Raw genomic sequence first — 27,429 nt, 5'->3', positions numbered from 1 at the left:
AACTGGGATTAATCGGACCAGGCAATGTTTTTCCACTCCTTATTTGTCCAGTGTTGGTGATCGCGTGCCCACTAGAGCCGCTCCTTCCAGGAGGCTGGCCGTTTCTGAGATACTGGAACCGGCACGCCTGGCACCGACAATCATACCATGCTCAAAGTCGCTTAGGTCACTCGTTTTGCCCATTCTAACATTCAATGGAACAGTAACTGGATGCCTGTCTGCCTGCTTCATATAGCAAGTCATGGCCACGTGACTTACTGTCTGCAGGAGCAAACCATTTTCGTAAATGGGGTGGTGTGTTTAACAAACTGGCCAATGAGTGTATGTATACAATTATTTTCTGAGTTACCAATGCTACTCTGAACTTTCAACCACATCAGCCAGAGGAGTTATTCCTTGCCAGTGTGCTATTACTTGCTATTTGGAAGTGATTTGATTGGATGGATGGATGGATGGATGGATGGATGGATGGATGGATGGAACGGATGGAAGGAGAGATTGACTGATTGACTGATAGATTGACTGATTATTTCACTGTCCATTTGTTGTTGCTAGGTTCTGGACTCGGACCCAGTGGACCAGACCCAGGAGGTGGAGGAGGATCTGGACCTGCTCTATGACAGTCTGGAGGTCTACAACCAGAGTGACAGCGGCCCTGAAATGGAGGACAACGAAAGTGTTCTCAGCACGCCCAAACCCAAACTCAAGTAAGGTTCTGCATAATGTTATCAGTACTGTACACCTTAACTAAAGTAAGGCCCCACAAAATGTCCCAAATACAGCTAAACCCAAACTCAAGTAGGGCCCCACATCATGTCGCCAGTAAACCCACACTTAAATATGGCCTCACAAAATGTTGTGAGTACAGCTAAACTTAAACAGGGCCCCATATAATGTTCACACTCTAGTCAAAGTGAAGACCCCGCATATTTTCCTCAGTGTTAAGGGGAGTTTATTTGTGCATTGTTACTGTACATCAAATCAAAGAGAAAGAAAATAAAGTTGCTGCAGGGGAGAAACGTGAGAGACAATTGCAGCTGAATTACTAATATGAAAACATCACCTAAATGGGTACACAAGTTAGTGTCACTGCTACCCACCTCAGCTCAGTTATTATCGATCAAGTATGTATGTGAAAGTTTAAGATATGTTTTTTTTATGTGGTTGACACCCAGGCCCTTCTTTGAGGGAATGTCCCATTCGAGCTCCCAGACTGAGATTGGGAGTCTGCACAGTCAGAAGAGCCAGCCCAGGGACCTGGCCTGCATCGTAAGTACACACACACACACACACTCCTCTTTGCTACCAGTGGAGCATAAGGCCACAATAAGCCCATGCCACACACACACACACCAATGTTTTTTTAAATAATTTGGATTAGCATGCTAATGCTAACATGAGTCTTACCGCTCCCATTGCTTTTTTAACCCAACAATGCTCTAAAGCTATGCAAACATGGGTAGGTTGCTGACTATCCAGATACCATTATCTATTTAGATCTCCAGGTTTACTGTCTATTTAGCTATCCATAAGATGAGGAACATTTGTAGCTTGGATGAACTATCCCTTTAAATAGTAGTGATTTGTGACATCCATATACAGTGGGGAGAACAAGTATTTGATACACTGCCGATTTTGCAGGTTTTCCTACTTACAAAGCATGTAGAGGTCTGTAATTTTTATCATAGGTACACTTCAACTGTGAGAGACGGAATCTAAAACAAAAATCCAGAAAATCACATTGTATGATTTTTAAGTAATTAATTTGCATTTTATTGCATGACATAAGTATTTGATCACCTACCAACCATTAAGAATTCCGGCTCTCACAGACCTGTTAGTTTTTCTTTAAGAAGCCCTCCTGTTCTCCACTCATTACCTGTATTAACTGCACCTGTTTGAACTCGTTACCTGTATAAAAGACACCTGTCCACACACTCAATTAAACAACCTCCAACCTCTCCAACCTCTCCACAATGGCCAAGACCAGAGAGCTGTGTAAGGACATCAGGGATAAAATTGTAGACATACAGGACAATAGGCAAGCAGCTTGGTGAGAAGGCAACAACTGTTGGCGCAATTATTAGAAAATGGAAGAAGTTCAAGATGACGGTCAATCACCCTCGGTCTGGGGCTCCATGCAAGATCTCACCTTGTGGGGCATCAATGATCATGAGAAAGGTGAGGGATCAGCCCAGAACTACATGGCAGGACCTGGTCAATGACCTGAAGAGAGCGGTGACCATAGTCTCAAAGAAAACCATTAGTAACACACTACGCCGTCATGGATTAAAATCTTGCAGCGCACGCAAGGTCCCCCTGCTCAAGCCAGCGCATGTCCAGGCCCGTCTGAAGTTTGCCAATGATCATCTGGATGATCCAGAGGAGGAATGGGAGAATGTCATGTGGTCTGATGAGACTAAAATATAGCTTTTTGTTCTAAACTCCACTCACCATGTTTGGAGGAAGAAGAAGGATGAGTACAACCCCAAGAACACCATCCCAACCGTGAAGCATGGAGGTGGAAACATCATTCTTTGGGGATGCTTTTCTGCAAAGGGGACAGGACGACTGCACCGTATTGAGGGGAGGATGGATGGGGCCATGTATTGCGAGATCTTGGCCAACAACCTCCTTCCCTCAGTAAGAGCATTGAAGATGGGTTGTGGCTGGGTCTTCCAGCATGACAACGACCCGAAACACACAGCCAGGGCAACTAAGGAGTGGCTCCGTAAGAAGCATCTCAAGGTCCTGGAGTGGCCTAGCCAGTCTCCAGACCTGAACCCAATAGAAAATCTTTGGAGGGAGCTGAAAGTCCGTATTGCCCAGCGACAGCCCCGAAACCTGAAGGATCTGGAGAAGGTCTGTATGGAGGAGTGGGCCAAAATCCCTGCTGCAGTGTGTGCAAACCTGGTCAAGACCTACAGGAAACGTATGATCGCTGTAATTGCAAACAAAGGTTTCTGTACCAAATATTAAGTTCTGCTTTTCTGATGTGTCAAATACTTATGTCATGCAATAAAATGCAAATTAATTACTTAAAAATCATACAATGTGATTTTCTGGATTTTTGTTTTAGATTCCGTCTCTCACAGTTGAAGTGTACCTATGATAAAAATTACAGACCTCTACATGCTTTGTAAGTAGGAAAACCTGCAAAATCGGCAGTGTATCAAATATTTGTTCTCCCCACTGTAAATGCCAGGGGCATCATTTATCAATATTGCGTAGAATACTAATTACGAACGGAATTTAGAATGTTCGTACGCATAGAAAAATTGTGATTTATCAAACAATCCTACGAGCGTCATATGCACACCGGTTGGAGATAACCGTTGATAAATACCAATTGTTCTCAGCCTCAATGCTTGTGCACGACCTTGGCTATTTGCATTTTGAAACGCCCCTATGGGAAAAATCATCCCTTTAATGCCAGTGGTTAATATACAACACCGTAAATTATTTTTGGCATCCGTATGCCAGGCATTTTAGATCAGGTACATTTGTAGCTATCCCTTTAAATAGTCAATTATGTGTGGCATTTTAGATGGCCATTCCTGGATATTCTCTGTATTGTATGTACAGTGAGGGAAAAAAGTATTTGATCCCCTGCTGATTTTGTACGTTTGCCCACTGACAAAGACATGATCAGTCTATAATTTTAATGGTAGGTTTATTTGAACAGTGAGAGACAGAATAACAACAAAAAAATCCAGAGAAATGCATGACAAAAATGTTATAAACTGATTTGCATTTTAATGAGGGAAATAAGTATTTGACCCCTCTGCAAAACATGACTTAGTACTTGGTGGCAAAACCCTTGTTGGCAATCACAGAGGTCAGATGTTTCTTGTAGTTGGCCACCAGGTTTGCACACATCTCAGGAGGGATTTTGTCCCACTCCTCTTTGCAGATCTTCTCCAAGTCATTAAGGTTTCGAGGCTGACGTTTGGCAACTTGAACCTTCAGCTCCCTCCACAGATTTTCTATGGGATTAAGGTCTGGAGACTGGCTAGGCCACTCCAGGACCTTAATGTGCTTCTTCTTGAGCCACTCCTTTGTTGCCTTGGCCGTGTGTTTTGGGTCATTGTCATGCTGGAATACCCATCCACGACCAATTTTCAATGTCCTGGCTGAGGAAAGGAGGTTCTCACCCAAGATTTGACGGTACATGGCCCCGTCCATCGTCCCTTTGATGCGGTGAAGTTGTCCTGACCCCTTAGCATGTTTCCACCTCCATGTTTGACGGTGGGGATGGTGTTCTTGGGGTCATAGGCAGCATTCCTTCTCCTCCAATCACGGTGAGTTGAGTTGAGTTGATGCCAAAGAGCTTGATTTTGGTCTCATCTGACAACAACACTTTCACCCAGTTCTCCTCTGAATCATTCAGATGTTCATTGGCAAACTTCAGACGGACCTGTATATGTGCTTTCTTGAGCAGAGGGACCTTGAGGGCGCTGCAGGATTTCAGTCCTTCACAGTGTGTTACCAATTGTTTTCTTGGTGATTATGGTCCCAGCTGCCTTGAGATCATTGACAAGATCCTCCCATGTAGTTCTGGGCTGATTCCTCACTGTTCTCATGATCATTGCAACTCCATGAGGTGAGATCTTGCATGGAGCCCCAGGCCGAGTGAGATTGACAGTTATTTTGTGTTTCTTCCATTTGTGAATAATCTCACCAACTGTTGTCACCTTCTCACCAAGCTGCTTGGCGATGGTCTTGTAGCCCATTCCAGCCTTGTGTAGGTCTACAATCTTGTCCCTGACATACTTGGAGAGCTCTTTGGTTTTGGCCATGGTGGAGAGTTTGGAATCAAACAAACTGAGATTAGCAGCACTCCCTTTAAGAGTGTGCTCCTAATCTCAGCTCATTACCTGTATAAAAGACACCTGGGAGCCAGAAATCTTTCTGATTGAGAGGGGGTCAAATACTTATTTTCCTCATTAAAATGCAAATCAATTCATAACATTTTTGACATGCGTTTTTCTGGATTTTTTTGTTGTTATTCTGTCTCTCACTGTTCAAATAAACCTACCATTCAAATTATAGACTGATAATTTCTTTGTCAGTGGGCAAACGTACAAAATCAGCAGGGGATCAAATACTTTTTTCCCCTCAGTATGGTAGTACTGTGTACTGCACCAGACACTTTGTAACTGTGTGGGTGGTTTCTTAGTTTGAGGGTCAGATATTGAGTAAGGCCAGATCGATTCTGCGTGCACAGTGTCCTAAGGCCTGCAGAAATTATTTGTACTGAGGAGGAATTGTCGTTAATTCAAGCGAGTCAAACATTGCCACAAAATATGGATCTATTCTGCCTAGAGCATTGATCGTCTCATGAAATATGTAGGCACCAGCTATGAAAGTATCGATAAAGGCATTTCAGAGTTTGATTCTGGCGCACGTTAAAGATGGAATCCGCAGTAGGGGAAACAGTTCCACTGTGCGCCCCACCGCCGTTGTTATTGATATTGTTTTGTTGACAAAGCGGTGAGGAGCGTTGCGAGACGTGGTAAAACCAATGTGCAGTACATATTCTGCTGTTCTATCGCACATGCAATGATGTCAGAGGGAAGAAAACAGTTTTCATTGTTTGCAGTAACTTATTTGTTGTTGTAATATCACAAAATACAGTTTCACCATTAAGGAATCCAGCTTTAAGTAAGCAAACTTATGGAATGTTGCAGATAGAAATGTCATGAATACAGTGTGCTCCTGAAAATCTGATGTAGCTTGTGTCATGAAAAAAGTAGCCAGCTAGGGGGGTAGCCAGCCACCTAAGGGTTAGTAGTCAGCTATTTCGCTGCCAGCTGGCGCATATGTAAATAGAGTTAATGTGATTTCTTATTCTATATTAGAGACATGGAATTAGGATATGCTCAAGGGCGTCCCCTAGCAGGCGGTTTTGGTAACTGTGTCCTGGGTTCTGCTCCTTTTAGGGTGGAGATCTGCTGTCCCCGGACAGGGCCAAAGTCCTACTAGGGACCAAGTATACAGACGACAGCACCGGATTGGAGTCTCCTGCAGGGGTGAGTGGGCATCCTGCGCCGAGGTGAAGTTTCCCCTAGGTACAGCTTTAGGATCAACTTCCATTCCCCCAATTCTAACCTTAACCATAAGTGGGGGAAAACTGACCCAAGATCAGTGTCTAGGGACAACTTTACTCTACACAGGGCAACCTCTGGAGGATCCCTGTAGGCTTAACATATTTTGTGCTCTTCCAACGTGCTCTTTCTCTCTTTCTTTGTCTCTTTTGCTGTTCTCTCTCTTTCTCAATGGCTGGGCCAGTCTCTCTGTCTCCAGATTTCTAGTACCTCTCTCTTTCTTTCCACTCTGTCTCTGTTTTTGCCTGTCTCTTTGCCTCAACTCGCTCCTGTTCTCTCCTTTGATGTCTGTCGTTCTCTCTACCGGTCTTTATTTTTTTTAATTCTCTCTCTTTCTCACCAACCATGTTTCCATCAAACAATTTTTGTGAGTAAAGTACCTGTCGGATAAAAAACTCACGACAGGCCTGATGGATACAGCAATTGTCAGTAAACATTCCTAAAATGTAGACAGAACAAAATACGGTAGACATGGTTGGATCACTTTTTGGTCGGTGAAATAGATCAGGGGTTCCCAAACATTTTGCTTCTCGCTCTTCCCTCTCACTCTGCGCTGCTGTTTTGTCCATTATCATAAATCAGCTCCCATCTATCTTCCACTCGACCAATTTGATGCGAACAAGAGGACATTTACACTGTTACCACAAAGACCTCCATTATTACATGCACACACACATACATTGTGTACACACACACATACACACATGAGCATGCACTTACACACACACACACACACAATGTATACACACACCGACACCACTCTGAGGCCCAGGTCCAGCTGGCTGTAGAGAGGGCGTCAGCGTGCGTATTGGTCCGTGAGAAGAGCAGTGCTTTACAGACTGTTTGTTATTCTTTACCGTTGTCTGTCGCGCTCCGATGCCTCCTCTGCACTCGTTCACCCCAGGAACCCCGGCAACGAGGGGCACCTGACGACGCATTTCTTGAGAGAGAGAGAGAGAGAGAGAGAGAGAGAGAGAGAGAGAGAGAGAGAGAGAGAGAGAGAGAGAGAGAGAGAGAGGAGAGAGAGAGAGAGAGAGAGAGAGAGAGAGAGAGAGAGAGAGAGAGAGAGAGAGAGAGAGAGAGAGAGAGGAGAGAGAGAGAGAGAGAGAGGAGAGAGAGAGAGAGAGAGAGAGAGAGAGAGAGAGAGAGAGAGAGAGAGAGAGAGAGAGAGAGAGAGAGAGAGGGCTTGTGTTTGGGGCCCAAGGACAGGATGTTCAGTGGCCAAACACATGATACTTACATGCACACACTGAGCTTCATGTTAATGTGTTCACGGACATCTGCCAGGCGTTATGTGATGTTGTCACGTTCACCATGACAGCACATTGAAATGCATCGACAGTGGGTACCCTGCACAGAAATAGCTGATTTCTAGGTACTGTGTGCATTTCATAATCTGTTACGTATTGGTTTTGGTTGCTACCTCTTGGCCATGGAATCAATGAAAATATTATCACAATGGGTACGTCCCAAATGGCACCGTATTCCCTTTGTAGTGTACTAATTTTGAACAGGGCCCATAGGGATCTGTTCAAAAGTAGTGCACTATAAATCGAATAAGGTGCCATATGGGATGCAGATAATTGAGTTCACCTGTAAAACAGGTGTTCTCAACTCGCACAGGGTGAACCTTCATGACTTGTGTCTCTGGTGTCAGTGAATTCCCACTGACAATACCAACTGTAAAGTGTTAATTAATCTCTAGGGAGAGAAATGAACCAGCGGTAACATGGTGCCGCAGATGGAAATCCATGGAATGAATGAAATACCCTGTACATTCCTATTGAAAATATATTTTGAACTATATTTCTCCCATTATGTACAGGACGCAGAGGATGAGGAGACTAGGGCTGGCACAGGGCCAGGGGAGGCTAACCCCAACCCCACCCCCACAAGCTGGGACCTGAGCACGGACAAACTGCCCGGCCCAGTGGCCAAACTCTGCAAAACCGAGTCCCAGACACTCATGTCGCCCAGGTAGCCGCCCACAAGCACAAACGCTCACTTGCATTTATGACATTTATGCATTCACGCACACACACACGCATGCAGGCACACACAGTCACACACATAGTCACACACACACGCACACACAGTGCTGCTTATTAACCTTTACACTCTGACTAATAAAGGATGGGTGTGCACGCTTTATTCCAACCCAGCACTAATATACCTGATACTACTAACTGTGATCCAGATTGATCATGACTAGTTCATTATTTGGAACTGGTGTCTCAGTGCTTGGCTGGAACAAAAGCCTGCACACCCAGTAGCTCTCCAGGCCCTGAGTTGGATGACACATTCCCTAAATAAAATGGATGGGATGAGAGAGAGAGAGAGAGAGAGAGAGAGAGAGAGAGGGAAAGAGAGAGAGGGGGGAGAGAGGGAAAGAGAGGAAGAAATCAGGTCTACCTCTCTGATTCAGCATCTGGTATCTTGGTTGTTCAGCGCAATACAGTGATTTCCCCTGCTACACCTATCTATAAACAAACTAATCAGCAGAAGGACGTCCCCTAGCACCACTTCCACCTACGCGTCTGATGAATCAAGGTCAGATCCATTGAATAAGCAATCTGCCTAGTACAGACATTGCACATTTGTCTTTGTACATTTCTCTATTGTGCAAGGATAATTTAACTCAACCATGAATGTGTAGCTAGCTAGTAGCAACCACATAGAGAATGCGTGGCAGCCATTTTGTGCTCACAAAATGTTTCCAGAACAAAATCTTGAAAAGCTTTTGCTGTGGAGAGTCAAAGGGGATGATTAGATGGCCAGGATTGTCTGAGGAGTTCTGCTGTAGGCATATCTACAACTTAGTATTTGTGAAGATTCTTTTTTTTACTAAGATTTCTCAGCAGTGGCTCAACCTGGCTCAGTTGTGGCTCAGTGCTTCATTGGGTCCGTGCCTGTTTGTGGTCCACAGTAAAACAGAGAACAAGCTGCAGAGGCGTCCTAGGAGCACGTCCATGAAGGACCGACAGAACTCCAAGGCCCAGAGTGACAGGACCAGCAGCATCGACAGCGAGACATCCCCGGAATCCAAGATCGCTGTCCAGGTGTGTGTGAGTGTGTGCGCAATAGTAAAGTAAGCTTGTGTGTGTGTGTGTGTGTGTGTGTGTGTACAAGATGTACATATGTGTATACAGATAGATCATCTCTTTGACTTCTGCCTCTTCCTCCGCCAGGTCCCCAGGAAGTCCGTGTACGACCAGCTGAACCAGATCCTTATCTCTGACGAGCAGCTCCCCGAGAGCATCATCCTCATCAACACCATAGACTGGCAGGGCCAGGTAGGCTACCTCTGTGTGCCTAATGTTGTAAGAACAAAGGGGCACTATCTGGTCGTAGAAAAGCATTCTAAACAGTTGGTATCCACATGGTACCAAATGGTGCACTTTTTGGAAAGATACAAAATCGTAATTGCAGTATTGTATAAATACTATGAAATGACCCTCTTACCATGTTATTTCTAGTGTATTATGCTACTCATTCTATCAGTAGTATTCGCATCAGCTGTGCACTCAACAAACATACTCCTTTTAGGAACATGAGCAAGATCAGGTATTTTTAGACATTCATATCTCTAAGCCTAGCTGGAGAAAGGCTTAGCAATCAGGGGGAATCCATTGCTTATGTGAACATAATGCAACTCTGAAGCATGTGCACTCACAAACACAGGCGCACGCGCATGTACACTCACACGCACAGACCTGAGGTCTTCTGAGTCGGCTTCTGGTTGACTAGCTCAGTTGATCCCAAGCCCCCTCTCACCTCTGTCTTGAAACCCCTTTCACCCCTTTTCTCGCTCTCTCTCTGCCCCCTCTCTCTCTCTGTCTCTCCCTCCCTCCCTGCAGTATCTATCTGAGATTCTCCATGAGCACAGCCAGCCTATCGTGTGCACCATCTCTGGTGCGGATGTCCATGCAGCCTTCAACACCATCGTCACCAGGATCCAGAGATTGTAAGAACTCGCTTCCTCTGCAGAACACGGTCTCTTTCTAATTCAATGGTTGTAGTTGAGAGAAATACATCTATTTAACTTTAACTTGGCTTCATTGTAAAAATGTACCGGTTTCTTGTAGACTTTTTAATGTGAATTTAAATTCAGTGGTCACCAAGGCAAGTGGATCTTATGATGATCATGATTAGGGACGTAACATTTTTGATATGTGAAACGTTTTGGTAGCCCTTTCCATTACAGTGCAGAATAAAGGCGTCATAACATGGTAATAAAGTGGAAACAAGTTACTGTTTCCCCACTTCTCTGGCTAGCTGTAACTGCAACGCCCAAACACCCCCCACCATCAAAGTGGCGGTGGCCGGAGACCAGAGTTACCTCAGCACCATCCTCAGGTGCTTCGTGGAGCAGCTGGCCAACAAGACGCCTGATTGGCTCAGCTACATCCGCTTCCTGGTCATCCCTGTCGGTAAGCAACAATTCAGCCAATCGCCATGGAGTCCAAGGTCGGGTTAGTCGTCAATTCCATTTAAATTCTGTAGATTTAGGGGATAAATTGAAACTCTCATTCGTGCATTGGAAAAGTCCACAAACTGTAGAAAAGAATGGCCTATTTCCAATTCTGCACGCATAACTCATGACTCCCATAAATCATGCATTGACGTCAAACGGAAAACTGCACGCAAAACAATAGTTACAGGAACAGATCTGATATAGGACCCTGGGTATCATAGCAGGCTAACAACATACAGACTAGAAACGTTTTCCTGTTTCTAATCAGTCTGCTCCTCCCTCTGCAGGCACCCACCCTCTGGCCAAACACATGTCTTCGTTCGACAGCAAGTTCAACAACATCTTCATGGACGCCGGCTGGAGGGACTTGTTTGGCAGACTGGAGGCCCCAACATCAGGTACGGCAGACAGCTAGAGCAGCAATCACTTACTATGAGCCACAATACCATGTATGATAGGGATCTACTCATAATGCGTCATAAATGCAGTTATAAATGTATTTGTATTTATTAAGGATCCCCATTAGCTGCTGCCAAGGCAGCAGCTACTCTTCCTGGGGTCCTGCAATATTAAGGCAGTTATATACTATTTAAAATATTACATGACATTACATTTCATAAAACCTTACCCAATACATTTAGTGTGTTCCCTCAGGCCACTACTCCACTATCACATATTTACAATACAACATCCATGTGTACGTATGTGTAGAGTGAGTGTCTAAATGTATGTGTGTGTCTCATCACAGTCCCCACTGTTCCACAAGGTGTATTTTTACCTGTTTTTTAAATCTGATTCTACTGCTTGCATCAGTTACCTGATGTGGAATAGAGTTCCATGTAGTCATGGCTCTATGTAGTACTGTGCGCCTCCCATAGTCCGTTCTGGACTTGGGGACTGTGAAGAGACCTCTGGTGGCACGTCTTGTGGGGTATGCATGGGTGTCCGAGCTGTGTGCCAGTATTCCAAACAGACAGCTCAGTACATTCAGCTCGTCGACACCTCTCACAAAAACAAGCAGTGATGAAGTCAATCTCTCTTCGACTCTGAGCCAGGATAGACTGACATGCATGTTAGCTCTCTGTGTACTTTTAAGGGCCAGCCGTGCTGCCCTGTTCTGAGCCAACTGCAATTTTCCCAGGAACATCTATCAGCATTATGGTGCATTATGCATCACAAGTCTTTCTAAATGTTCTTAAATGTACTAGTTTGTTATAATTATTATATTGTGTTTATTATTAAAAACATTATTACAAAAAATATAAGTTATTATTTATGTACAGGGTATTCATAGCAGGAAGTTTTATAAAATATTTCTTTAAGTGTAATATGCTCACATCCACACAATATTAGTATATTATGATGCTTCTACTGTTGCCTTACTGTAGGTGTTGTATGATAATACAATACATGAATAATAAAAATAAATAAATGGGATTTAAAAAGGGTGTAAAAACAAAAACATGACAGGTTGTGCCCTCCACTTTGTGTTTCCTCAGACAACATAGATGTGGCAGGCCGCGTGTCTCAGTACCTGGCCGGGGCAAGCGTCTCGCACCAGTGTCCCATCTCTGAGGCCATGCTCACCTACAAACAGAAAAGGTAAGGTGTGTGTGTGTGCAAGCATGCGAGTGCAGCATGAATGGGTGATATTTAAGGGTGTGTGTGTGCGCATGCATGCGTGTGCGTGTGTGTGTTTATGAAATGTCTGGTAAAATGTAGATATTGTGTATGTAGATATTTTTGTATGCTATTATTCTCCAATAAACTATATTTGGATGATCTATTGTATTGCAAGTTCTCCCTCTACACTTCAGATGTGTCTATTTAGTGGTTACATTCTCATGAATGCATTTTTGGAAAAAGCAACACCAGTATTGCTAATTTCAACCACATTCAATCACATTCATCGACAACATTCGCTTATTCAAATTAGCACCGACAGAATATCAACATGTCGACTCCACTTTGACGGCACATATTTTGCGACAGTTGACTGATAACTCATGAACTCATGAAGAAAGCACAACGACGACTCGTACCATTTTACCACACTGAGTTTTTCTACCTTTTTCTTTCATTTGCATTCAAGGAAGAGAAGCTTGTATTTTGATTTTTACATCAGGTACCTGGCCGCAGCCTTTCGTTTGACCCCGCCCCATTGCTGTGTTGCATTTTGTCCACCAATATAACCTGTAACCCCTTGTTGTCTAATGTCTAACTCACCCACACATCACTCACTGTTCGTCTTAACTTCATATCTGGTCTGCATCGACTACCCCCGTATTGATTTGAGTTTTTGCATGTCTTAATGTCTTAACCACTTGTTTGTCTGGCTTGGTTGGCTTTTGGTTTGGATTTGGTTTGGATATGTGGATTTTGGATAATATACAACCGCATTAAAGGTACAGTCAGCAATATTACATCATCATACACTGCGGGGTGACTTCCTGCTTACAGAAGTCAACAACAAAAGTCAAATCTGCCAAGGCTGCCGTTATTGGATCTTTCCAATGCCGGCATGCCTTAAAGGAGTGCCGAAATTGCAAATTGGGAAAAGCCAATAGTGGCCGTCTTGGTGGATTGAAACCCTGTTATCGTTGAAGTCTGTAAGCAGGAAGTCGCCCGCTGTGGTTGATGAAGTCACATTGCTGACTCTACCTTTAAGGTCTCCCACACACTTTCCTCTTTAAAGTTGGGAACAGTAGGGCAAACTGTTGACGCCATGAGATCTAAGAGAGAAAGGTTGACATTGATGTGTTCTTTCCTATTACCTCCGAGAGAGAGAGAGAGAGAGAGAAGTGGAGGACATCAGGAAAGAGGGGATAAAACAAGATTAAGAATAAGGTGGAGGACGAGTGTAAAGAAGGAGAGATGACAGTGGAGATCTAATTAGGTGGTTTGAAGAGATGGAAGGAAGGAGGGAGGGAGGAAGCGTGGGTAGTGCGGAGGTAGAGAACACCAGCCACGTGACACACTCTCTCACGCACACACACACACACGATACACACACCTGTGTGTGTGACCGTTATTTTCAAATCTCTGCTCAGATGTCACTGTTGACCCACCTCAGAAACAATTCTGGCCTTGTAAGAGTGTAATGAGACACACACACTTTAAATCCACCAGGGAGGATGAGCACGGAAACATTTAAAGGTCACCTTATCAATGACCAGGCGTATAACAGGCGCAGTGCACTGTATTATAGACACAAAGGGGCACTGAAGGGTGACTTTTGATTGACCAATATTATAAAAGGCGCAGTGCACTGTATTATAGACACAAAGGGGCACTGAAGGGTGACTTTTGATTGGCTAATCCCGGTCTCTCCCGGTCTCCCCTTGGTGACAGGGACAGAGTCCACTGAGCATTGTCACAACATCGAGTCTGAACTCTGCAGAGAGGGTTAATGCTTTCATCTATCATGTGTTTTCAGATCAGTGCCATTGAAGAACAGGAGACCAGGAGAGGAAGCCGCGTTAGAATATTGAGACGCACCTGCAGATTATCCTAGATCAGGGCTCTCCAACAATGTTGCTGGGTTGTTCTTGCTCCAACCCCAATTATAACTAATCTGATTCATCAACCAGCTAATTATTAGAATCAGGTGCGCTAGATTAGAGTTAGATTGAAAACCTACAGGATCGTAGCTCTCCAAGAACAGGGTTGGAGAGCCCTGTCCTAGATAATATTCTGGTCAGATAGGCAGGGGAAGCTGTACTGTACACCAAGGGCCCGACTGAGTTTGCTTACTGTGCAATGTTTGTACCTACTTGTCTTCTTTCTCTTTGAAAAGCAAGGGTGCAAAGTCTCAGATGTGTATACTCAATATTTTAGTCAATGCTTCTTCCATCTCTAAAAACTCTAGAAAACCCTCAATGCTACTCTCAAGTGTGTCTCGCGAGGGAGATGAACTTGTCATGCTCTGTTTGTCCTACCTCTTTGCTGTCCTAACATGCTTTTCTCACAGCTCTTTTAACCATGCTCTCCAAAAATACACCCTCTCTGGCCTCATTTTGCAGGTTATTTTGGTTTTGCACCAGCCATATCCAGCTTTTTGAGCTAATTTGTAGGAGATTTGTGAGTAATAGGCCAGGATAGCTTTGGTAAGACGACGGCAGCACTACCAACTTCACAAATAAGTAGTTGACTGGGACCGAACATATGAAATATGCTAATTGTACTTTAACCCTCTGTCTATAAAGACCCCTTTACAAATACTCCCATTGACATCAATAAATGACTAAGTGAAAATGTACCTAAATGGAAGTTAGGATTTGCCCCACAATGTATAGCGGGTGTGCACGGCTCCAGTCCTTGAGTGCCATAGTTCTGTAGATTTTCGTCCTTGTTGATTTTTTTTTTCAGACAATCAGTAACCTCAAGTACTGAGAAACCAAAACCAGTGGGATTGCAGAACTCACCCTGTATATTGGGTTCACATTCAATGTCACCAACAATGTTAACCCACTCATTCACTCCACCCCTCCTCCACTGCTCACGTCACGGCAGGCTTACAACGCACCTGTTTAGGGGTCAGTTGTAAGGAGCGTTCCCTGGCATTCCCATCACGGCATGATCTTAATTCCCAAAATGTATCGGGTTTTCCAGAACCACTTGGGAGCTGCCATGTCTCATCAATTCCGATTGGACATGCCTTAGCCACACACACACTCACACTCATTCTTCCTTCAGACCCATCACGCCACCACATCCAAAACAGGGAGTGTGTTGATCCTGGAGCGTTGCGTTAACGCGAGACTAACGTTATTATGTGTTATCCATTCTCTCTCCCTCAGCCCTGATGAGGACTCCTGTCAGAAGTTTGTGCCATTTATTGGGGTAAGAATATTCACTTGCAACTAAATAATGTGAGCGTTATCTTTCAGCGCTTATCTCCAGTTAGACTGGCAATTACCTGTCATTTATTTGAAGCTGTAACAATAATACACAATGAGAACAGATTTTTATTGATAGCTGCTTTATTGAGGAACGTTTTACTTGCAATGACTGTGATATGTGGTTGTTCTTTTCTTACACTATATATACAAAAGTATGTGGACACCCCTTCAAATTAGTGGATTCGGCTATTTCAGCCACACTCGTTGCTGACAGGTGTTTAAAATCGAGCACACAACCATGCAATCTTCATAGACAAACATTGGCAGTAGAATGGCCTTACTGAAGAACTCAGTGACTTTCAACGTGGCACCGTCATAGTATGCCACCTTTCCAACAAGTCAGTTTGTCAATTTCTGCCCTGCTATTGCTGCCCTGGTCAACTGTAAGTGCTGTTATTGTGAAGTGGAAACTTCTAGGAGCGATAACGGCTCAGCCGCGAAGTGGTAGGCCACACAAGCTCACAGAACGGGACCACTGAGTGCTGAAGCTCATAGCATGTAAAAATTGGCTGTCCTCTGTTGCAACACTCACTACTGAGTTCCAAACTGCCTCTGGAAGCAACGTTAGCACAATAACTGTTCGTCGGGAGCTTCATGAAATGGATTTCCATGGCCGAACAGCCGCACACAAGCCTAAGATCACCATGCGCAATGCCAAGCGTCGGCTGGAGTGGTGTAAAGCTCGCTGCTGTTGGACTCTGGAGCAGTGGAAATGCGTTCTCTGGAGTGAAGAATCACCCTTCACCATCTGGCAGTCCGACCGACGAATCTGGGTTTGGGGGATGTCAGGAGAACGCTACCATAGTGCCAACTGTATAGTTTGGTGGAGGATAAATAATGGACTGGGGCTGTTTTTCATGGTTCGGGCTAGGCCCCTTAGTTCCAGTGAAGGGAAATATTAACACCACATCATACAATGGCATTCTAGACGATTCTGTGCTTCCAACTTTGTGGCAACAGTTTGGGGAAGGCCCTTTCCTGTTTCAGCATGACAATGCCCCCATGCACAAAGCGAGATCCATACAGAAATGGTTTGTCAAGATCGGTGTGGAAGAACTTGAATGGCCTGCACAGAGCCCTGACCCAAACCCCATCTAACACCTTCGGGATGAATTGGAACGCCGACTGCGAGCCAGGCCTAATCGCCCAACGTCAGTGCCCGACCTCACTAATGCACAAATGAGATGTTCGACGAGCAGGTGTCCACACACTTTTGGTCATGTATTGTACCTTGATTAAATGTACTGACTGTACGTCGCTCTGGATAAGAGTGTCTGTTAAATGACCAAAATGTAAATCTCAATTGTGGCTTTTGTCCCCCCTCAGCTGGTGAAAGTGGGCATCGTTGAGCACAACCTCTCGACCTCAAGTAAGACATCCTACTCTTTATTTTCCTTTGACCCTACGTTTGCTTTGTATTGTCTGGTAATCCATTGATTCGAATGAGATCGGTGGAAGAAGGGAAGACTGAGAGAGAAGGGGTCCAGCGGGCAAAATACTGTATGCATAATGTTTCAATAATTTAATATTTTGCCTGTAAAGTGGTTTTCTGGTTAAAAGACATCATATAACTAGATTACAACCATGGTTACAACCAGGTAAAGCGACCTTTTCATGACGAGATCAAGACGCCATGGGACAGACGTCATATTTTGGTTGTTAACTGGTTAGATAACCAGATTTTAAACCAGATAAAGATGTATTTTTCTGGTTGCTGAAAAGACGTTAACAAAACCTCCTCCTCCCTAATATCCAGTGGACTCTGATGATGCCGTGATGGGGAGCATCAATATGCTGGCCTCCCCTCCCCCCCAGCCGGGACCACCCTACATGAAGGACCTGACCTGCACCCCGCCCCCCTCCCCCTCCGTCTCAGCCACCCTTGCCGGAGCCGGGTACGTACTGTACCCTAGCTGTCTTGTTAATGAATTTCTCTTTCCTTCTCTCAACCATTATTTGATCTGAAGGTTCAACTTTATAACTATGGCTACAACCCCCACAGAGGCCCATTGGCCACAGTAGCCAATAAAACAATTTCACAAGGTACAGACCACACCTTCCACATGAATTAGTTTCTTATTGTATTTTGGGTTCTGATGGGGTATAGCAGTTGAACTATGCTCATGAGGTATTTGTAAACTATATATGATTAATTTAAAAGGCCAAAGATGGACCAATCTGGAGCGAGTGAGATAGGATAGCCATCCTTCACCACCCCACCCCACTTTCCTGCCACTCCACATACTCTGCATACTTCCCAGATTGAATGACGTTTCTCCATCCAGATGTTCCTTGGAGACCAGATGTTGGTTGGGGAAGGGGGAACGATCACTTGTGTTCTGTACTGTCTTTCACTGGAGCTCTACTGTACCCTTTCTCTTCTTCCTTTTTATGACTTGACCTGTAAGTTGGTCATAATAAACTTGCTACAGCCCCCCACAAGTTCAGATGGTACTATACCTGGCAGTTTGGGCCTTTTTCTTCCCTTTCATGCCTACAAAACGTTCCTATGACGTTCCGTTACGTTCCTAAAATGTTTTTCTCCCATATACCTCCGCCGTGCAGTTCTCCGGTGACGGGCGGGGAGGTGATGGGGCTCCAGGTGGACTACTGGACATGTCACGGCGCCGACAAGAAGAAGGAGGGCGAGAAGCGCGACGTGGGCATCAAGAATACCCTAAAGAGCAACTTCCGCTCGCTGCAGGTGTCCCGCATCCCCAACGGGGGCGAGCTGACCCCCCCTCCTGGCATGGCCATGACCGTCGTCATGAAGGAGAAGAACAAGAAAGGTTGGTGGCGCTTTACTGAAAGCCAATGGGTTGAATGCGTTATTACCCGTTATAAGCATGTATGCGACCTTACAACTCATAGCGTGTTATGTCTTTCTATATGGAAATTTCTACCTGATGAAGAAGACGTCTTTTTCTGGTTGTAATCTAGTTATCTGGCCAAATACAGCAACAACTAGATGTTGTGTTGATGTCGTCATGAAAACGACGTCTTTACCTTTTACCTTTACATCTTTAGTAAAACAAATGTTTCTTTTATTTTGTAGCCTGTATGGCAAATTATCTCTTTACTTCACTGATGTCCTCTCTCTCGCTTCTCTTTCTCTTGCTTTGATGAGCAGTGATATTCCTGAGTAAAAAGCCCAAGGAGAAGGAGGTGGACTCCAAGAGCCAGGTGATCGAGGGCATCAGTAGGCTGATCTGCACTGCCAAACACCAGCACACCATGCTGAGAGGTACAGGCCTGACAAACACACACACACACGTAAGCATACACACACACCCACACATAGGGCTGTTGCAGTGACCGTCTGTGCTTGACTTGGGCAGGAGCTCACCGGAGCTGAGTACTGGCGCATCATATTTTCTACTGCTTGAGCTCCTGTTCCTCTAATAGAAAATGTTCTCAAAAGTATTGTGGAGCTCCTGCACCAAAATATAAACAGTACCTGCACCCAAAATGAGTACTGGCACCTATATCAGTCCAAGTCAAGCACTGGTGACCATATTATCGCCACACCTGCAGTCACGAGTCATGACCGCAGTCAAATTCCACGTGACCGTTGAGTCACGGTAATCTCCTCTGGCCAGTGTTGGTAGTACCCAACTCCCTATCAACCATTAGGTCCTAATGGCCTGGGACTCAGCGCTCTATTGTCCCTCTAACCACTCTGACATCAATGCAAATACAATCGAAAATCACATCAAACACTTATAATCAAAACAGTATCATGCTTTTAAAACTCACCTCACTGTGATTGATCAATTTGAAGAAAGAAGTTCAACAACAGGTTGAAACTGAGGGGAAAACGTGGTTGTTGTGGATGTTGTTTCAAAGCCTGACATAACGAAATGGACAGCGCTTTCTAAGGTGATGATTAATTCAAAACCCCCTATGCATATTTCAGCTTTTGCATACGCATAGGCCTATACAGTATTCATCCCCCTTGGCGTTTTTCCTATTTTGTTGCATTACAACCTGTAATTTAAATTGATTTTTATTTGCATTTCATTTAATGGACATACACAAAATAGCCCAAATTGGTGAAGTGGAATGAAAAAAATAACTTGTTTCAAAAAAGTATAAAAAATAAATAATTGTAAAGTGGTGCATGCATATGTATTCACCCCCTTTGCTATGAAGCCCCTAAATAAGATCTGGTGCAACCAATTAGCTTCAGAAGTCACATAATTAGTTAAATAAAGTCCACCTGTGTGCAATCTAAGTGTCACATGATTAGTCACATAATCTCAGTATATATACACCTGTTCTGAAAGGCCCCAGAGTCTGCAACACCACTAAGCAAGGTGCACCACCAAGCAAGCGGCACCATGAAGACCAAGGAGCTCTCCAAACAGGTCAGGGACAAAGTTGTGGAGAAGTACAGATCAGGCTTGGGTTATAAAGAAATATCCGAAACTTTGAACATCCCACAGAGCACCATTAAATCCATTATTAAAAAATTGAAAGAATATGGCACCACAACAAACCTGCCAAGAGAGGGCCGCCCACCAAAACTCACGGACCAGGCAAGGAGGGCATTAATCAGAGAGGCAACAAAGAGACCAAAGATAACCCTGAAGGAGCTGCAAAGTTCCACAGCGGAGATTGGAGTATCTGTCCATAGGACCACTTTAAGCCGTACACTCCACAGAGATTGGCTTTATGGAAGAGTGGCCAGAAAAAAGCAATTGCTTAAAGAAAAAAATAAGCAAACACGTTTGGTGTTCGCCAAAAGGCATGTGGGAGACTCCCCAAAAATATGGAAGAAGGTACTCTGGTCAGATGAGACTAAAATTGAGCTTTTTGGCCATCAAGGAAAACGCTATGTCTGGCGCAAACCCAACACCTCTCATCACCCTGAGAACACCATCCCCACAGTGAAGAATGGTGGTGGCAGCATCATTTTGTGCGGATGTTTTTCATCGGCAGGGACTGGGAAACTGGTCAGAATTGATGGAATGATGGATGGCACTAAATACAGGGAAATTCTTGAGGGAAACCTGTTTCAGTCTTCCAGATATTTGAGACTGGGACGGAGGTTTTCCTTCCAGCAGGACAATGACCCTAAGCATACTGCTAAAGCAACACTCAAGTGGTTTAAGGGGAAACATTTAAATGTCTTGGAATGGCCTAGTCAAAGCCCAGACCTCAATCCAATTGAGAATCTGTGGTATGACTTAAAGATTGTTGTACACCAGTGGAACCAATTCAACTTGAAGGAGCTGGAGCAGTTTTGCCTTAAAGAATGGGCAAAAATCCCAATGGCTAGATGTGCCAAGTGTTCTTATAAGACCAGACATCTATATGCAGTCCTGTGTGAAAGCAGAGTTTGGATGGTTGCCCTCAAAAAGAGGAGGATCCCAGCTGCTACTATATTTATTTCTCAGCTGCTAATATTAAGTACATGCTCCACCATAAAACCAGAATAGCCTACCAGGCATGATTGAAAAACAAACCGGGGAAGGCTGTCTCCATTTACTATTCGAGGCACTTGATGAGAGCGCAGCGTGTGAAGCCTGAGGCAAGGAACAGAGCGCAAGCTTTTTTTGCTACTTTCTTAAATCATCAATAGGCTATAGTCGCATCATGCAGCCCATATATGTTTAAATTTCTAAGACATTCTAAGGTTTGTATCAACACAACTAAAGTTGCCATATAAATCTAAATCTAACATATAGGACCTGTTTCAAATTATCACATTTACGCTCAACATAGCCACTTCATATGCGCACTCGCTCCGGAATAGGAAAAATATCCTTTCTATTTAATTCAGCTAAGTTCAATTATATTCTTCTTACTATAAAATCATATAATATAAAATAATGGCACGGGACTTATAAGCATATCTTGTCTGCTAAATGAACTAGCTGACAGTCTATGACATGGCGCATAGCCAGATGACATATATTATCTTCTTCTGAAATACATTTTCTTCATATCATGTTTCTTTAGACCTGCCTAAAATAAATAATGGATTTATTGTGATGGTGTATATTAAATGGATTTTGATGGTGTATATTAAATGTAGATGTTCCAAAGTCGCACATCAGCGGCTTGTATGCGTGGAGGCTAAACGTGTTTATGTTAATTAGCTGTCAATTACCGTGAGACCGACAGTAATTCGACAATAAACGGTTGATAAAATGTCATGACCGCAACAGCCCTACCCACACACCCCACTCTGCAACCCTTCAACGCAAGCATGCACCCACATGTTCAATCATACATGTATACTACATACTCATTCTGTTTATACACATACTGTAGAGTAGGTGCTGAAGACACACACACACATAGGTTAATGTGAATTCCCTGAATAGCCTCAATTCAATCTTTGAGACTTTAAGAAGTGCAGTATCGCCACCAAGTGGTTGAAAATTAACACTTTTGCATCTTTTTCTCCTTTCTCTCTCTCCATAGTGTCCATTGACGGCGTGGAGTGGAATGACGTCAAGTTTTTCCAGCTGGCCGCCCAGTGGCCCACTCACGTCAAGCACTTCCCTGTTGGCATCTTCGGCTACACCAAGCCCACCATGTGACATATCACTGCCACCTAAACCCAAGTATGGGTAGCTGCAGCCCAATATGGCGACTGGAGTATGGGCGAGTGGGTGTGTCGAAAGGAGTGGGTGTATTGAAAGCAAATCAGCTAATTGGGCAGATTTGTTGCCACTCAAGACCGTTTTGCGTGGCTGATTGGGCTGCTGATTGCTCAATCAAAACCATCTAGCCTATTGCAGAGCGCTTTCGACACACCCACTCATTTCTACACGCCCACTACTTTCCTTTCGACACACCCACTCGCCCATACTCCGGTCGACATATTGGGCTGCAGCTACACCCTCCCTAAACCCTGACCCCAGAACAGCCCTTATCATCTCCCATAGAGAGAGACGGGCTGGATTCCATTCTGAAATATCACTCCCTTCCTTCTGTCCTTTTAAAATGGTCCTCATCTCCCATAGAGAGACTGGGGCTGGGTTCAATTCTGAAAAAATCACTCCGTTCCCTTTGTCCTTTGAACAGTCCTCATCTCCCATAGAGAGAGAGAAGCTGGAGTCCATTCTGAAAAATCACTCCCTTCCTTTCTGTCCTTTTGATATTTGTATTTACTAGGTATTGAGGATATCAATATGGTAATGGCTCCATCAAGTGAAGATTATAGGTCCTTATATGCTGGTTCCCAATGTTTCAAAATGCAATTATTAGAAATATATTTCTATGTTTGAAATGAATCCAACTCCAACTCTTTCAGCTCTCCGTGGGCTCTCCTAGTTACCAAAGGTAGTGGGGAAGGCTGGGAATAATCCACCAGATTGGAACCCAGCCAAGGCTGCTCTGACTAAGCAAAAAACGTAAACAAATCCCCTAGTCCTTTTCCTGTGGAAACTGTCCAGTTACAAACCTGTGTTCCCAGTATAAAATGGATGTTGTTGTCAACGTCAAATGTTACTGTTTTATACACCAACACAAAAAAAGAAGGAAATAACAACACGTTTTGTACAAAAATGTATGCTGCCTTTTAAGTATAATAGTGTATATTGTGGTTAGACACTTTTAATGGCCACCTGTAATGGCAGCTTTGTTGGCACTTTGTTTTGTTACTATATTATTATTTCTGTGAAATCCTATGTGGGTAAATGTCCTGTATATAATGTAAGAGGATCAAAGGGGTGTGTTGGAGTGTGTGTTCGCAATGTGTGCCGGGTGGCAGTGTGTGTTACTGATTTTTAGGGGAACGGGTGGGATGCTAAGAGAGGAATTGCTGTGAAAGTTGCAGAGGAACCCCTGTTGCTATGGAGAGATGTATTTCGTTATCATTTTTTTTGTGAGAAAAGTGACTTACTCTAGTTTTTGATACACTACTTTCTAGCTAGTATACTTGCCTTTTTGATTTAGAAGCACATTGTACGGAAACAGAATAGGGACAATCAGTAACCAAGAAACTTGGCACTGTATAACGAGAGACATTCTTTCCGAACACAGGCGTAAGTGAGTGGGATGTATCCTTAGGCGAGTTCAATGCAGTGACTTCACTTGTGAATTTGTGAAGAGGGCCCTAGGTGCATGCAAGAATTTATGGACACAAACGTGAATAGGAGAGAGAAGAGTGAGGGAGGGAGAGGAAAGAAGGAGACAAATGTCTTGTAGCCCTGCTCTAACACACCTGGTTAGCCTACTGTCTCTGCAAAGGGTTCAGCAGTGCAGTTTTCAGTAATACCCTTTTCACACTACTACTGAGTCGATCCAAGCCGAGCTGTACTGCACTGGCCTGGTTACGCATCCACTATAGTTGCTGGAACTGTGTTCAAAATGACCATGTGAAAAGAAAATACAGTTAAACACAGTACAGTTTGGGTTGGTACAGTAGTGTGAAAAGGGTATAAGTCTTCCCCAGTGCGGTGCTCTGTTCTTAAACTATTTACCAGTGACTTTGAAGTGGTGTTCTTTTTTCTAACTTCACCCATTCTGAAAGACAGGAATCCCTTTACGAAACTAGCGTGCCGTATTCAACAATGAACGAATTGCTGTCTACTGTCCTCTGTTTTTATACTCTCTTCAAATATAGACCCACTCATAACATTGAGTCAAAAAGGGCCACAGGCTTCATTGGTTTTGAGGGAATTGCCAGGATTGAGTCTGGGTGCTGTGTGAGGGACCATTTTAATGTCAGGAATGTTGTTGTATTGTGTGTTCTTTTTTCATGAGGTGTGTTTTCTCATAGACCTATGAGGGAAATAACGTCCTGTGCCTCTTCAGTCGAGGCTATGAGGAACATTGGAAGGAACCTGGAAGTCAAAACATCAAAGATTCCTTCCTTAGTTATTTTGCCTCCATCTTTTGACCTTGTATGTTTGTGTTGTCTAATGTGACTGGACACGAAAATGCATTTCATTTGGATGAAAGTGTGTTTTGGAGATTTTAAGTGTGTGTGCATGTGCTGAGAAGGGATACTGTGTAACCCCATTTGTCAATTTCAACCCTTTGAAAACTATGGCTTCTCTTGCGATTAGATACTACATGTATAGTATTACATTTGACGTATTTTTTGTTCATCTTCACCATGGTAGCTGAGTATTAACAACAGTGTATGTTACCGTATATTTTACCCTTTCTTCATGCATTTCAGATGGTCAAGGTGTCTCATGTTTTTGCCTCGGAAAGAGGGAAGGTGGTCAATCCCACTCATTTGACTGTACAATGTTCCACTATTTCATGAAAACAAATATAGACTATATATACAGAAGTATGTGGACACCCCTTCAAATTAGTGGATTCGGCTATTTCAGCTACACCTGTTGCTGACAGGTGTATAAAATCAAGCACACAGCCGAGCAATCTCCATAGTCAAACATTGGCAGTAGAATGGCCTTACTGAAGAGCTCAGTGACTTTCAACGTGGCACCGTCATTGGATGCCACCTTTCCAACAAGTCAGTTTGTCAAATTTCTGCCCTGCTAGAGCTGCCCCGGTCAACTGCATATTCATGCCCATGATTTTGGAATGAGATGTTCGACGAGCAGGTGTCCACATACTTTTGGTCATGTAGTGTATGTATACATAACTGATACATAAATATGTTCCACTACTTCATAATACATATTTATATTATAGCACTACTTTTGGGAAGTCAAGCGGCACCAAGTAATACCAGGAAAAACTGGACAGTCAAATAACTCCAACATTGAGCTTTACAGCTCTTTTAAGTATAGTTAAAGTTTGCAGATGTTTTTGCACAAACATTATTTAAAATGATGTGACAGACAGTATTCTTTCTTTTTTAAATGAACCACTAAAGAATGCAAGGTAAAATCTCTTGTTTTTATGATGTCAGTATGTATTGTTTCATATCAGTTTCTGTTTATTGAAATATCTTTTGTTTTATTTACATCTTACTCTTTATTAAGTTTTTGTATGGCCATTTTATGATTCTAACCCTTTTTAAGAAAAGAGTTGAGCTCTTTTGTAAAGAAATTCTGTTTAGAAATTGGGTTTTGAAGTGTTGTAAGTGAAAACAGGCTATTAAATGAGTGTTGAGAGAATTTGTGTTGTTTTATTACTGTTTCATTTTGGAAAGATACTCATGTTGTCATAATACCATGCACCTATTAACCATACTGAGACCTGTCTTTGCATACAGAACACACACATACAGAATATGAGCTCATGTCTGAGGCTGGACAGTGTTACATGGTGTTGGATTCCCCTTACCAACAGCAGATGGCAGAGTCATTGTACAAATCGGAATCATGATCGGAATCTTTCAATTTAATGTTAATAAGGTCAGATATTCCACACACCAGAGCTAAATTTCATGTTTGGATTGAATATTAATTAAATCCGATCCAACTTTGGTTGTCAAATAGGAAGCCTGCACCCTCCCTCTCTGCCAACTGTGCCACTCATAGGCATGTTCATCTTCTCATAAGCACAATCAACAATCGCTGACTTGGGGAAGCGTCCAGTCCCACCATCCGTATCTGATACAGATTCCAAAGAAGGCGAAGGCCAGGATTCAATTAGATCACGCATTGTAGAGCGCTGTCAACAATGTGGCTCTTAAAGGCATCTATATGAACCCAGGTCTGCTGACGATAGTCCTCCAAATATACTGTATGGTTAAAATGTTTTGCAGATACAAGCAAGTCTACAAGATAAACACAAATGGCTTCTAGTAAATCATTTGGTTTTAAATCAGAGTCCCATATCATACTGTTTGGTACACGACAAAGAATAAACTCCACAGCTGGCAATTATTTTCATTCATGCAATTGATGTGTTGATTTTTTAGAAGTATTTGGATTTGTTTGATTCATCTTTTGTAAAGCATATTGATTATCTAAGAAAAACAATTACAGTGGGGGAAAAAAGTATTTAGTCAGCCACCAATTGTGCAAGTTCTCCCACTTAAAAAGATGAGAGAGGCCTGTAATTTTCATCATAGGTACACGTCAACTATGACAGACAAAATGAGAAAAAAAATCCAGAAAATCACATTGTAGGATTTTTTATGAATTTATTTGCAAATTATGGTGGAAAATAAGTAAAACACCGGTCGCAACGTCAACAGTGAAGAGGCGACTCCAGGATGCTGACCTTCTAGGCAGAGTTGCAAAGGAAAAAGCCATATCTCAGACTGGCCAATAAAAATAAAAGATGGGCAAAAGAACACAGACACTGGACAGAGGAATATTGGAAAAAAGTGTTATGGACAGACTAATTGAAGTTTGAGGTGTTCGGATCACAAAGAAGAACATTTGCTGGAGGAGTGCTTGATGCCATCTGTCAAGCATGGTGGAGGCAATGTGATGGTCTGGGGTGCTTTGGTGGTGGTAAAGTGGGAGATTAGTACAGGGTAAAAGGGATCTTGAAGAAGGAAGGCTATCACTCCATTTTGCAACGCCATGCCATACCCTGTGGACGGCGCTTGATTGGAGCCAATTTCCTCCTACAACAGGACAAGGACCCAAAGCACAGCTCCAAACTATGCAAGAACTATTTAGGGAAGAAGCAGTCAGCTGGTATGCTGTCTATAATGGAGTGGCCAGCACAGTCACCGGATCTCAACCCTATTGAGCTGTTTTGGGAGCAGCTTGACCGTATGGTACGTAAGAAGTGCCCATCAAGCCAATCCAACTTGTGGGAGGTGCTTCAGGAAGCATGGGGTGAAATCTCTTCAGATTACCTCAACAAATTGACAACTAGAATGCCAAAGATCTGCAAGGCTGTAATTGATGCAAATGGAGGATTCTTTGACGAAAGCAAAGTTTGAAGGACACAATTATTATTTATATTAAAAATCATTATTTCTAACCTTATCAATGACTACATTTCCTATGCATTTTGCTATATTTCCTATTCAAACTAATTTCATGTATGTTTTCATTGAAAACAAGGACATTTCTAAGTGACCCCAAACTTTTGAACAGTAGTG

At 43.3% G+C, this 27,429-nt stretch overlaps 1 protein-coding gene across 2 annotated transcripts in view; it reads left to right on the top strand.

Annotated features, from left to right (window-relative positions):
- LOC123484199 (phosphofurin acidic cluster sorting protein 2-like) overlaps positions 1-24,799 on the top strand; it is a 104,352-nt gene extending 79,553 nt beyond the window's left edge. Inside the window, exons 9-25 of one of the 2 annotated variants that reach the window (XM_045214260.1) lie at positions 556-707; positions 1,176-1,269; positions 5,943-6,032; positions 7,933-8,084; positions 9,034-9,166; positions 9,296-9,400; positions 9,965-10,071; positions 10,383-10,537; positions 10,869-10,979; positions 12,081-12,183; positions 12,674-12,706; positions 15,381-15,423; positions 16,809-16,851; positions 17,239-17,377; positions 18,048-18,271; positions 18,613-18,726; positions 21,915-24,799. In XM_045214260.1, coding sequence (XP_045070195.1) covers positions 556-707; positions 1,176-1,269; positions 5,943-6,032; positions 7,933-8,084; positions 9,034-9,166; positions 9,296-9,400; positions 9,965-10,071; positions 10,383-10,537; positions 10,869-10,979; positions 12,081-12,183; positions 12,674-12,706; positions 15,381-15,423; positions 16,809-16,851; positions 17,239-17,377; positions 18,048-18,271; positions 18,613-18,726; positions 21,915-22,033 — 1,917 coding nt within the window. In that variant the 3' untranslated portion in view covers positions 22,034-24,799. The remainder of the gene's footprint in view (positions 1-555; positions 708-1,175; positions 1,270-5,942; positions 6,033-7,932; positions 8,085-9,033; positions 9,167-9,295; positions 9,401-9,964; positions 10,072-10,382; positions 10,538-10,868; positions 10,980-12,080; positions 12,184-12,673; positions 12,707-15,380; positions 15,424-16,808; positions 16,852-17,238; positions 17,378-18,047; positions 18,272-18,612; positions 18,727-21,914) is intronic. The other variant, XM_045214261.1, reaches the window with a different exon arrangement.
- The last annotated feature ends 2,630 nt before the right edge of the window (positions 24,800-27,429 follow it).

This window comes from Coregonus clupeaformis, unplaced genomic scaffold (genome assembly GCF_020615455.1).
Source record: "Coregonus clupeaformis isolate EN_2021a unplaced genomic scaffold, ASM2061545v1 scaf0226, whole genome shotgun sequence".
Lineage (NCBI taxonomy): Eukaryota > Metazoa > Chordata > Actinopteri > Salmoniformes > Salmonidae > Coregonus > Coregonus clupeaformis.
This window is presented reverse-complemented; position numbering and strand designations above follow the sequence as displayed.